Genomic DNA, 13,625 nt, shown 5'->3' on the forward strand with positions numbered 1-13,625 from the left:
TGAAGTTACCACATTTGTATCCAAGTAAATTGCTATAGTTCAACTTTTTTCTCATTTGTGGTAGTATGGTAAGCCCCTATTAGTTTTCCTCCCAAAATAAAGAATTTGGGTTTTAATACAAAATATGTGGGTATTACATGGCCGATAACCTAGAGAACCTCCTATTAAGGTCAATGATCCACTGAGTGTAGGAAAATTGCAGATAGCAGACTGTCATTTGGGGCATGAAATATAGAATGTGTACTTAGAAATTCCAAAAATGAAAACAGCCTCTCTTTTCAGGACACTCAACATCATCAAGAGGTGATGTTAGTGGACTCTTGTTCCATAATCTCCACTCTGAGTGTATGATGGAGTTAGCTGGCAATAAGGGTAGTAAGCTGGTGGTAAGGGAGGGTGGAAAGACCTCACGTCAGGAATCAGGTTCATAAAGAATATAAATCTACATAAAAGGTGAAATCACAATACAAGGGGATTCAAATCCTAGCCCTGACCCCTCCCATCCATGTGACTTCAGACAAGACGCCCATCCTTCCTGAGTCTTAGCATCTCCATCTGTGAAACAGATGGTGCTGGGCCAGCTGCACAAGTGTCCAGAGGATCAGACAACCAAAAGCCCATGCAGCCTTAGCCCAAAAGAAGAGAAACCAACATTTGTTACTGAAGAGAAAGTGACAACATACAGGGAATCATTCCTTCCTTTCAAAGAACATATCAAATCCATTAAAGCTATAGCTAACCTGTGCACACAGCAAGGGATCTAATAAATACATGCTAAATACATACAATAAAGATCACAGGAAGGAGAAATCCCAAAAGAACCCATTTTTAAACCTATAAGGTTCTACATTAAGGATAATATGTAGAGAATTAAATTCCACTAATTTCAATTAAGTTCTAGTAATCATGACAATAATATTCTATTTCCAGATCATAGCATAACGCTGACGTTGTTCAGGTAACTGAGGGTGGTACCACACCCATTCAGTTCAGTTCAGTCACTCAGTCGTGTCTGACTCTTTGCGACCCCATGGACTGCAGCACACCAGGCCTCCCTGTCCATCACCAACTCCCGGAGTTGACTCAAAACTCACGTCCATTGACTTGGTGATACCATCCAACCATCTCATCCTCTGTCATCCCCTTCTCTTCCTGCCTTCAATCTTTCCCAGCATCAGGGTCTTCAATCTTTTCATATCAGGTGGCCAAAGTATTGGCACTTCAACTTCAGCATCAGTCCTTCCAACTAATATTCAGGACTGATTTCCTTTAGGATGGATTGCAGTCCAAGGGACTCTCAAGAGTTTTCTCCAACACCACAGTTCAAAAGCATCAATTCTTCGGTGCTCAGCTTTCTTTATAGTCCAACTCTCACATCCATACATGACCACTGAAAACTCCCACCCAAGAACATTTTATTATTTTTTTTATTTTTTTGTTTTTATTAGTTGCTAATTAGAGGCTAATTACTTCACAACATTGCAGTGGGTTTTGTCATACATTGACATGAATCAGCCATGGAGTTACATGTATTCCCCATCCTGATCCCCCCTCCCACCTCCCTCTCCACCCGATCCCTCTGGGTCTTCCCAGTGCACCAAACCTGAGCACTTGTCTCATGCATCCAACCTGGGCTGGTGATCTGTTTCACCCTAGATAATATACACGCTGTTCTCTCGAAACATCACACCCTCGCTTTCTCCCAGAGTCCAAAAGTCTGTTCTGTACATCTGTGTCTCTTTTTCTGTTTTGCATATAGGGTTATCATTACCATCTTTCTAAATTCCATATATATGTGTTAGTATGCTGTAATGTTCTTTATCTTTCTGGCTTACTTCGCTCTGTATAATGGGCTCCAGTTTTATCCATCTCATTAGAACTGATTCAAATGTATTCTTTTTAATGGCTGAGTAACATTCCATTGTGTATATGTACCACAGCTTCCTTATCCATTCGTCTGCTGATGGACATCTTCGGCAGAAGGTTGCTTCCATGTCCTAGCTATTGCAAACAGTGCTGCAATGAAACTTGGGGTGCACGTGTCTCTTTCAGATCTGGTTTCCTCGGTGTGTATGCCCAGGAGTGGGATTGCTGGGTCATATGGCAGTTCTATTTCCAGTTTTTTAAATAAAAGCAAAAATAAACAAATGGGACCTAATGAAACTTAAAAGATTTTGCACAACAAATGAAACTATAAGCAAGGTGAAAAGACAGCCCTCAGATTGGGAGAAAATAATAGCGAATGAAGCAACCAACAAAGGATTAATCTCAAAAATATACAAGCAACTCCTAAAGCTCAATTCCAGAAAAATAAATGACCCAATCAAAAAATGGGCCAAAGAACTAAACAGACATTTCTCCAAAGAAGACATACAGATGGCTAACAAACACATGAAAAGATGCTCAACATCACTCATCAACAGAGAAATGCAAATCAAAACCACAATGAGGTACCATTACACGCCAGTCAGGATGGCTGCTATCCAAAAGTCTACAAGCAATAAATGCTGGAGAGGGTGTGGAGAAAAGGGAACCCTCTTACACTGTTGGTGGGAATGCAAACTAGTACAGCCACTATGGAGAACAGTGTGGAGATTGCTTAAAAAACTGGAAATAGAACTGCCAAGAACATTTTAAAACAGGCGTAGGAGGAAGCGATGCACAAGAGACAATGCTGAAGGATAAGAAACATTCTGCAAGTCAGGGTACAGCCCCACGAAATGAATAACCCCTCCCCCAACCCTGGCCAAGGGGCTCTCCGCCAGGAACTGTGGCATCCCGCTTACCACCAATTTTAGCTTAATTTTCAGGAGGGTGTGTATGAGCGTGCATGTGTGTGCACACACAAGGTCATCAAAAGCCCTGAGTCCACGTGAAATGTAGACAGAGATTAACATAGGCACTGGCTGACGAGAATGTTCCAGAAAGAAAGGAGAACGCTTGTCAAGTACTTAAGATTCACATGGACCCACCTTATAACATAGAACCAACTTCCTGCTCCAAACAAATTGGCATGTTGAAAAACTGCCTATTGCAATTGGGTATGAAATACTGTTAAAATTGTCACTCTATTCCCACCTAGGGGCTTTGTTAAGGGAATATTGTTAGAGGAGTATAAAAAACAAATGGAGGGGCTGTCCTGGTGATCCAGTGGTTAAGAATCTGCCTTACAATGCCAGGGATATTTGCTTGATTCCTGGTCTGGGAAGATCCCACATGCCGTGGAACATCTAAGCCCATTTGGCACAAATACTAAGTCAGTGCTCTAGAGCCCAAGAACTGCAACTACTGAGCCCAGTCCACATGCCACAACTACTTAGCCTACTTCAGTGCTGCAACTACTGAAGCCCCAGCACTCTAGAGCGCTTGCTCCTCAACAAGCCACCACTGCGAGAAGCCAGGGTGCCACAATTAGAGAATAGACCCCCGTCACTGCAACTAGAGAAAGCCTGCATGTACAGCAACGAAAACCCACCACAGCCAAAAATAAACAAATAAATCTCTGAAATAAAAGCAAATGGAGAGACATGTAGAAAAGGAGTAGCATCAGTAGTGATTTATAAAACTAATTGCATGGATAAAAATAGAAAAAGAAATCAGAAATGGACATTAGGTTCAGACAAACACTTTGATTCCACTTACGTGAGACGCATAGAATAGTCACACTCATAGAACCAGAAAGCACATTGGTAGATGTCAGGGGCCAAAGGGTGGGGAATAAGGATGGGGCGTTAGCGTTTAATGGGAGGACAGGGAGTTTCAGTTTAGGAAGGTAAGAAATTCAAGAGGCGGACGATGATGAGAAGTTGCACAACAATGTGAATAAGCGTGGTGCCGCTGAATGGTACAGTTAAATATGCTTGAAATAGTACATTTTATAGTATGTGATTTTACCACAATTTGAAAAAATATTTGAGAGCCAATTTTTTTTTTAAAGGAACAAAATTGGAAGGAATCATGGGAATTCAAGACCAGAATTCAAAACCAGTGATTTCCCCTCTTGCAGGAATTGTCTGATTCATTCTGGAACACAAAGCCTTTACTAGGGGCTTCCCTGATACCTCAGCTGGTAAAGACTCTGCCTGCAATGAAGGAGACCCCGGTTCAATTCCTGGGTTGGGGAAATCCCCTGGAGAAGGGCTAGGCTACCCACTCCAGTATTCTTGGCTCAGATGGTAAAGAATCCACCTGCAATGTGGGAGACCTGAGTTCGATCCCCGAGTTGGGTCAATTCCCTGGAGAAGGGAAAGGCTACCCACTCCAGTATTCTGGCCTGCAGAATTTTGTGGACTATATAGTCCATGGGGTCACAAAGAGTCGGACACAACTGAGCAACTTTCACTTTCACTTTCTTTTCAAATGATATTAGAGATTATCATACTAAGTGAAGTAATCCAGACAAAGACAAATCCACATATCACTTACATGTGAAATCTAAAATAGGATATGAACGTACCTGTAAAACAGAAACAGAATCGTGGACATAGAGAACAGACTTGTGCTTGACAAACGGGGTGGGGTGGGAGAGGGAAGGAGTGGGAGGTTACGGTTAGTAGAGGTAAGCTTCTATGTATAGAATGGATAAATAACAGGTCCTACTGTATAGCTTGGTGACTATATTCAATATTCTACAATAAGCCATAATGGGAAGAATATTAAAAATAATATATATATGTATAACTGGATCACTTGCTATATAGAAAAAATTAATACAACATTGTAAATCAACTATACTTCAATAAAAGAATTTAAATGATGAAGGGGTGGATGGAAATGAAACTTAGACATCTGGCTTTGCCGTGACTTACATCAAGCATCTGTAAAGCAGAAAGAATTCATTCATCCAATCTCACACTGTGATGCCACACGTGCCAGATGAGACACAGATGATAAGGAAGCAAGGGAACTGAACTGAGGCCACCCACAAACTAACACAGGCTTTTTGCACTGTTGTGGAGATGCCTCCCAAAGGAATTATCATGAGTATTTAATAAAAGAGGAAGGAAATTAATCATGAATTTCAAGCTTAGAAATTCACAGCAAGAGAGTTTGAAGGGAAATAACCATACTCACAGTGATGCAGGAATAAACTGGAAAGAAGAAAACTATGGAGAGAAACTAAAAAATGAAAATATATATTTAACTAGGATTCTGATAACTTAATAAGATGATTAGAGATGTGAAAGCTCAGCTCACAGAAAAACTTGAGAAAGAAAGATTTTCAAATTTTAAAGCTTTTCTCCAAAATGTTCATATTATACATACATTCAGTCTAAACAAATAAAGATTTCCAGTTGGAGAGGCAGACCTTAATAAAATACTTGCCATATAATAATCTAAGTTCCTTTACCTCAACTTATCTGCAACACTTACCTGCAACACTTACCTGGTTCCCAGACAAATAGTTCAGGTCACTCAGTCATGTCTGACTCTCTGCTACCTCATGGACTGTAGCCCACTAGGCTCCTCTGTCCATGGAATTTTCCAGGCAAGAGTACTGGAGTGGGTTGCCACTTCCTTCTCCGGGGGATGCTTCCTGACCCAGGGTCGAATTCGCATCTGTTGCATCTCCTGCACTGGAACGTGAATTCTTTACCACTTGGGCCACCTAGAAATCCCCTTGGTGCATCTACAGAAAGGGATCTCTAACCACCCTTTTAGGTTCTAGGGACTTAGAACCACTGATGTCAGATCACTGGAAAATTCTATATTTAAACTCAATTAGCCTGAGGCCTTCCTAATTGACTTCCATCGAATTATACGTTAACACAGTCTCTTAACATTTGGAGGAGCTTAAAATTTGAAGGAAATTTTGACTCCCTCAAAAATCTGCTGAGTAACTGGATTGTTTTGTGGAAAAAATGTACAAACTCACAGATATAAAGTCTGTGTACAGTTTCACAGTCTTCCCATGAACTACTGCTTTCACCTGCTATTTTTTTGTTGTTGTTAGAGATGGTTGGTAACAGCCATGCGTGCTTTTTCATTTGCTATAAATCTATTCATTAAGACTTTCCATTACACTCTCAAAAAAAAAAAATCATCTTTAAGAATTAAACACCACTGTTGTGGAGAAAAGGGAACCCTCTTACACTGTTGCTGGGAATGCAAACTAGTACAGCCACTATGTAAAACAGTGTGGAGATTCCTTAAAAAACTGGAAATAGAACTGCCATATGACCCAGCAATCCCACTCCTGGGCATACACACCGAGAAACTAGATCTGAAAGAGACACGTGTACCCCATTGTTCATCTCAGCACTGTTTATAATAGCCAGGACATGGAAGCAACCTAGATGCCCATCAGCAGACGAATGGATAAGAAAGCTATGGTACATATACACAATGGAATATTACTCAGCCATTAAAAAGAATACATTTGAATCAGTTCTAATGAGATGGATGAAACTGGAGCCCATTATACAGAGTGAAGTAAGCCAGAAAGATAAACACCAATACAGTATACTAATGCATATATATAGAATTTAGAAAGATGGTAATGATAACCCTACATGCAAGACAGAAAAAGAGACACAGGTGTATAGAACAGACTTTTGGACTCTATGGGAGAAGGCGAGGGTGGGATGATCTGAGAGAATAGCATTGAAACATGTATATTATCAAGTGTGAAACAGATTGCCAGTCCAGGTTGGATGCATGAGACAAGTGCTCAGGGCTGGTGCACTGGGAAGACCAGAGGGATGGGATGGGGAGGGAGGTGGGAGGGGAGTTCAGGATGGGGAACACATGTAAATCCATGGCTGATTCATGTCAATGTACAGCAAAAACCACTACAATATTGTAAAGTAATTAGCCTCCAACTAATAAAAAATAAAGGAATAAAAAGAAAAAAAAAGAATTTAACATCACTCCATATTCCTGAAAACTTCATGCTTTAAGCTACTTTTGAGGAGGATAGATGATGCTTTATTGGTCTTTTTTGCTCTGGCTTCCAGGAAGTTCATGATCACATTATATTCTCAACAAAAATAATTAACACTCATCACTCGCATTTTCTTCTGTCTCAACTTTTCCATTATATTTGTTAATTTTGTTGTGTCCATTTTTTATATATATTTATATAAATTCCAGTTTTCCACTTCTTCCCCAACCTGCCCAAAAAAGACAGACTTTATTCCCCATTCTAATTTTTCTTGAAATTTTCACCTAAATATAGCTAATAAATGTGGAAAAGGAGTGACTACCTATTAAATCACCTGTTAAATCACATGATTTCTAAACCAAAAACTTTAAATCACACGATCTCTAAACCAAAAGCTTTTTCTTAAAGTGATTTACAAAAGATGTTTCACCAGTGGACTAGAGTTAAAAAACTGGCATCTCACTAAAGGGCATCAAACTTCCTTTTATTACCTATTAAGAGGTATCCAAGAAGAAGGGCAGGATTATGTGAATGTGGCCTTTCTGGCCTAAAGTAGATATTAGACCCAAACCATAATTGAAAAGTTGAGCCACTTCCACTTCATCACCTTTAAAAACTGCCCCTTATCTGACTTCCACTTCCTCCACACTCACTGAAAGGCAAACAAATGAGTTTAAGCTGGACACAGCCAGCCATCACTCCCAGAAAAAAAACACCATTTGACACCCGCACTGAGAATTCTTTTATGCATTTCACAGATCCTACGTGGATTCCTGACAGCTCACTGGGCCACAGACACCGCCGGATTTTTGAGCTACATCTGCAGTATCTTTTCTACTCGGGCAGCTGGCATAAAGTGGGAAAATTCATTACCATGCTAATGATGTCCTATTTAAAATTCTGGCCCTGATTATTCTGTGATTAAATCTCTCCCCTTGACGTCTGCTTCCTTTATATCCGAGTTACAGTATGAAATCAACAATATTAATAAAGGACAATACAGATTACCAACTTATACACAAGAGAGGGAAACGCAGTTCTGTAAATCCCAGGGTTGTCTTTTTTTCTGAAAAACAGACGTAGCAAACTTAAAAATGTTACTGATTCTTTCTCATACCACTCTCCCTTAAAAAAACAAAACACTGAAATCCACAATTAAAGGTTTATAGTTAATTTCCACAAGTATTCAGAGGTTGAAAGATAGATTTAATCTATTTACTGCCCCTAAAACTGCTCAGACTTCAAATGTGTTCTCCTGAAATCTTAAGAACCACTGATGGGGTATAAACACCTGGCTTCCTCCCCTCTTTAAACAGATTCTGTCACTGAGTCAAAAGTCAATAGATTCATAATGATTTCTGTCTCCCTTGTCCCCAGGTACTTTGGCATATTTCAGTCCTTCTCACATTGTTCTGTCTGCTGCCACCCCAATCTAATCCAACTCGGACAACTCAAGCATCTTCCATGAAAAACTAGCAAGCTTTATCACTGCCTTAATTAGACTGGAAGATGAATTTTAAACATTTGGGGAAAAAAAAGAAGATCCAAGGTCTGGGTCTGTGAGTCAAAATAAGGGAAGAAAGGACTAACGTTTCTTGTCAGCATCTGGCCCCGTAAGTGAACAAATATTTCTGGCTATTTACTACTTTTAATGACATCATGCTGGATACTGCCAGCAACAAAAATGAAACCTAAAGACTGTGCTTTCAGTTCAGTGGGCTCACAGTTGAACCAGAGACATCAGATGTAATGACATTGTAAGCGATTTAGAAAGTAAGTTCATCTGCGATGAGCCATTACATACACTCTTCCCATCATTAAGAACCCTCTGAGTGACAGAGATGGTGAATTACCCCGAAGACTGCAGATCCCCCTTCCACTGCAGACACAGAACCCCAACTGGATGTGGACACACATGGCTGGGTCAGCCCACCTAGAGCCGGCATCTCAGAGCCTGGGTCCCTGACTGCCCTGACCACTGGCCTGCGCACACGAGTGGAACCTAGGAAAATGGTGCTGATGAATCTATTTGCAGGGCAGGAATGGAGACGCAGACATAGGGAGCCGGCATGCGGACACAGTGGAGGAAGGAGGGGGCCGGACCACTTAAGAGAATGGCAGCCCAGTGCTCTGTGACACCCGAAGGGCAGGATGGGGGTGGGCGGGGCAGGCGAGGGTACCGAGGGAGGAGATCCACGCGTACTTGTGGCTGATTCACGCTGTAGGGCAGAAAGCAACACACCACTGTGAGGCAGCTTCACAAACAGTAAATGCTGCAGGGGGAAAAGGGAGCCCTCCTCCACTGCTGGTGGGAATGTGAACTGATGCAGCCTTTATGGAGAACAGTATGGAGATTCTCTAAAAAAACTGGGAATAAAGCTACCATGTGACCCAGCAACCCATTACTGGGGATATACCCTGAGGAAACCACAATTCTAAAAGACACATATACCCCCAATGTTCATTGCAGCACTATTTACAATAGCCAGAAAATGAAGCAACCTAGATGTCCATCGACAGATAAATGGATAAAGAAGATGTGGCACACATATACAATGGAATATTACTCAGCCATAAAAGAATACATTTGAGTCAGCTCTATATATGGAATCTAGAGAAATGGTACTGATGAACCAATTTTAAAGGAAGGAACAGAGACACAGACATAGTGAATGAACTTGTAGACACAGTGGGGGGGAAGATAGTGGGATGAATGGAGAAAGTAGCATCAACATATATACACTATCATGTCTAAAATAGATAGCTGGTGAAAAGTTGCTAAATAACACAGGGAGCCCAGCCTGGCACTATCTGATGACCTAGGAGGTGGGGTAGGGGAGGGGAGAGAGGCTCAAAAGGTGGGGGGAATACATGTATAGTTATGGTTGATTGTTATATGGCAGAAGCCAACACAACATTGTAAAAAAAAAATTTTAATAAAAAACAATAAAATAGGAAATAACAGAAAAATTTTTAAATAAATAAAAATCTGTTTTTAAGAACTCTACACATTGCTCATTTTTTTAATAGTCTTATTTTAAGATGTTTTATCTAAGATTAAAAAGAGTCAGCTCATGGTAATACCTGCAGCAGCACATTACTTAGTTCAGTCGCTCAGTCGTGTCCAGCTCTTCGCGACCTCATGGACTACAGTATGTCAGGCTGCCCTGTCCATCACCAACTCCCGGAGCTTGCTCAAACTCATGTCCATTTAGTTGGTGATGCAATCCAACCATCTCGGTAATGTGCAGAAGCACTTTACTTCTTTGTATTTGCTCTACATTTAAACTTGAGCACAGAGCTCACTCCAGATTTTTAACTCTCAAAACCCAACAAATAATAGAATGTGGACCTTGGTCTAGTTTAACATCATATCAATGGAAAAAAGCTTCACTTTACTAAGAATTTATTTCTTTGTCTCTCCCACTCTCACCAATCCAAGGTTATTACTTTGGTTCACCTAACGTCACCTCAGATTGCTTAAAAATTAGCTTCAGCCTATAAAGCACAAGGAAGGGATACCCAGGTGGCTCAGTGGTAAAGAATCCACCTGCCAAAGCTGGAGCTGCCGAGGATGCAGGTTCGATCCCTGGGTCGGGAAGGTCCCCTGGAGGAGGAAATGACAACCCACTGCAGTATTCTTGCCTGGAGAATCCCACGGACAGAGGAGCCTCGTGGCTACAGCCCACAGGGTCTCAAAGAGCCGGAGAGAACTGCGTGCGTGCACACACACACACACACACACACACAGGGGAAGGGAAGCTGATCCAGCAAAACCCCAGTTTAAACGTAGAGAATGCCTTCACAACAGCAATGAGCCATCTGCAATTTAGAACTAGCCATGGTGACAATCTCTCATTCCATTTGTTTATGTTTTATTCATCATTTTGAACATACTTAGTCAAGTGACAATGATGAGATTCAAAAAGTACTGCACAGCTTTTTTTTTCCCTAGAAAAAAGCCATATTAATGGCTTTCAAGAGCTTAACTATTCAAATGAAAATATTGCTGCATCCTATTATATATAGGATGGATAAAAAGATCCTACTGTATAGCACAGAGAACTATATTCAATATCCTATGACAAACCATAATGGAAAGGAATATGAAAAAAATGTATATATATATATATATATATATATATATATATATATATCTGAGTCACTCTGCTGTATAGCAGAAATTAACACAACACTGTAAATTAACTATACTTGAATAAAGTTTTTTTAAAAAAGAAAATATTGCTGAACTAAACTTCTCCAAATTTGTTCTCATCTTTTCTCTGTGATATAAATTTCCTGTTTCACAGCAAAAGTCTTGTGAAGATAACATAGGACATTCTCATAGTTTTCCTTGTTTATATTTTTAAAAATTTAAAACAAATTTATAAAAATTTATAGCAAAATTATTTAGCTACAAGATTAGACCTACAATAACATAATAAACTGCAGCATTACATCTTGGAGGAACATATTGTCATTTCTCAAGACTACAGTTACATACTAAGGCTCAGATGCATAGTCTCTAGCTTACATATTTGGCAAAAAACAAAGCTTTGACCTGCAAAAGTGAAAAAAAGATAAGGCCAACTTAGAGGTGTCCATGGCTGAGAAGACACAAAAACGGTTGACAGTCGCATCTGTCATTCAGATAACTACAAAGAAACCTCTCTCTACAAAATTTAGTAAGCCTTTAAGACAAAATGTACTAACAGTGAAATGATACACCTATTTCTACTAGCTGATTCCATATTTGTTTAGTTTTAAATGCTAATCTTCATTTACTTCAATTTGTAGAGTATTTTCAAATAAGTGTGTTAAAGGTGTTAGTCACTCAGTCACATCTGACTCTGCAACCCCTGGACTGTAGCCAGGGAGGCCCCTAGGTCCATGGAATTCTCCAGGCAGGAATGTGGGAGTGGGGAGCCATTCCCTCCTCCAGGGGATCATCCCAGCCCAGGGATCAGACTCAGGCCTCCTGCATTGCAGGTGGAATCTTCACTGTGTCTGCCACCAGGGTGGCCCCATTTCAAATCTGGCTACCTAATACCTTCATTCTTGTTTCTTTTTAAACAAGCATACTTTGTAAATACAGTTCTTTATTAGCATAAATGTCATTCATTTTTCTAGTAAAAATTTACTTAGGAAATATGATTTACTGTGTATGAACTTCGCCTTCCAACAACCTCTAGTTCCCAAGGGTAGGGCAAAGGTGTATGCACACACACACAGTCTCAGGATCTTAATAATTAATGCAATTAATCTGTACCACTTAACTAGCTTATGAGATGGATAATCTATCATCTCATTTTACTGGTGAAGAAACAGGGTCCAGCATCTGTTGTATTTTAAATATAAATTTTCTCCCTATGATTTCATTCTGTATATTAGAAACTGAATCATCAGAAATTCTTTACTATTTTTTTTTGAGAAACAGGTTTGACTTTATTAATTTGGGCTAAATCACAATCTTCTGAAATTATCCCTCAGAGTGAAACTTCAAGGTGACCTCATTTACTGTTAACAACTAGACAAGAAAAGACCACAAGAATAGTTTAACTCCTCCAACCAGTGGACACTTTGGCCAAGGCAGCCTTTTCTGCATCTGCCCCTTCTTTGTGGGCAGTTCTTGGGAAAGCCCACAAAGAAGAGGCACTCAGTGGCCTTTCCTTGGTTTTCCCAGAGCCAGCCTGCCTTCGTGTGCGATTGTGCAAGCCAGAAGGCTGAGCCAAGGAACAAAAGGGAGATAATTGTCAACCAGAAAATTCTCAAGACCTGTGCCAAGGTGGAGATTGCTTCAAGCCATCACAAGGCCATTAGCAAGCACAGAGTCGAGGAGGAGGAAAGACAGGAAATGAAAAGGCATCAGATTGATAGCAAAACAAACGCTGACAGAAACTGTGCCCTATTTTCTAGGGCTCCTGCCAAAAACATCCTGTGTGGCTCCAGGACAGCCTTCACAGTAAAGGGTACATGTGAAGCCGCACAATAAATAGCACACATATTTCATCGGGCAACCGTGTGACCACTTACCATAGGCAGTTCTCCCCTGGTCCAGTTCTTGCCTGAGTCTGCTGTAAGCTTCTTTCACACTTGCCAGCTTTTGGACGTTCCTGGAGCTCAGTACCAACAGCTTGTGGAGAAGTCCCTCCAGCCCTTCCCTCTCCAGTGTCAAAGATCTGATCTCCTCCGTCAGCTCCTTTGCTGTACAGAAATGGCCTCCTGCAGCGCATCGTGGGTGAGAAGGCGGGAAAACAAGCATTAGAGCATCCCTACACACGGAAGACACAGCCATAGCTAAGCTGTACTATCAGCAAGAGTCCTGGGGACTGCAAGGAGATCAAGTCTGTCCATCCTGAAGGAAAGCAACCCTGAATACTCATTGGAAGGACTGATGATGGAGCTGAAGCGCCAATATTTTGGCTACCTGATGCAAACAGCCAACTCATTGGAAAAGACCCTGATGCTGGGAAAGATTGAGGGCAAGAGGGGAGGGGGTGACAGAGGACAAGATGGTTGGATGGCATCACCAACTCAATGGACATGAGTTTGAGCAAACTCCCGGACACAGTGAAAGACAGGGAAGCCCGGCATGCTGCAGTCCATAAGGTCACTAAGAGTCGGGCATGACAGCAACTGAACAACAAAAAGAATAACCATGTGAGGCGAGGAAACTGAAATTTGCAGCTATGTGCAACTGCATAAACAGTCTTCTGTGGAGGGATTTGGAAGCACGCCGACA

General features: G+C 40.9%; 1 protein-coding gene across 2 annotated transcripts in view; it reads right to left on the reverse strand.

Annotated features, from left to right (window-relative positions):
* Positions 1 to 13,625, reverse strand: part of DISC1 (DISC1 scaffold protein) — a 389,098-nt gene that overhangs the window by 192,291 nt on the left and 183,182 nt on the right. For both annotated transcript variants that reach the window (XM_070471094.1, XM_070471092.1), the window contains exon 9: positions 12,917 to 13,105. In XM_070471094.1, the coding sequence (XP_070327195.1) occupies positions 12,917 to 13,105 (189 nt within the window). The remainder of the gene's footprint in view (positions 1 to 12,916; positions 13,106 to 13,625) is intronic.

Source organism: Odocoileus virginianus, chromosome 7, assembly GCF_023699985.2.
Source record: "Odocoileus virginianus isolate 20LAN1187 ecotype Illinois chromosome 7, Ovbor_1.2, whole genome shotgun sequence".
Taxonomy (NCBI): Eukaryota; Metazoa; Chordata; class Mammalia; order Artiodactyla; family Cervidae; genus Odocoileus; species Odocoileus virginianus.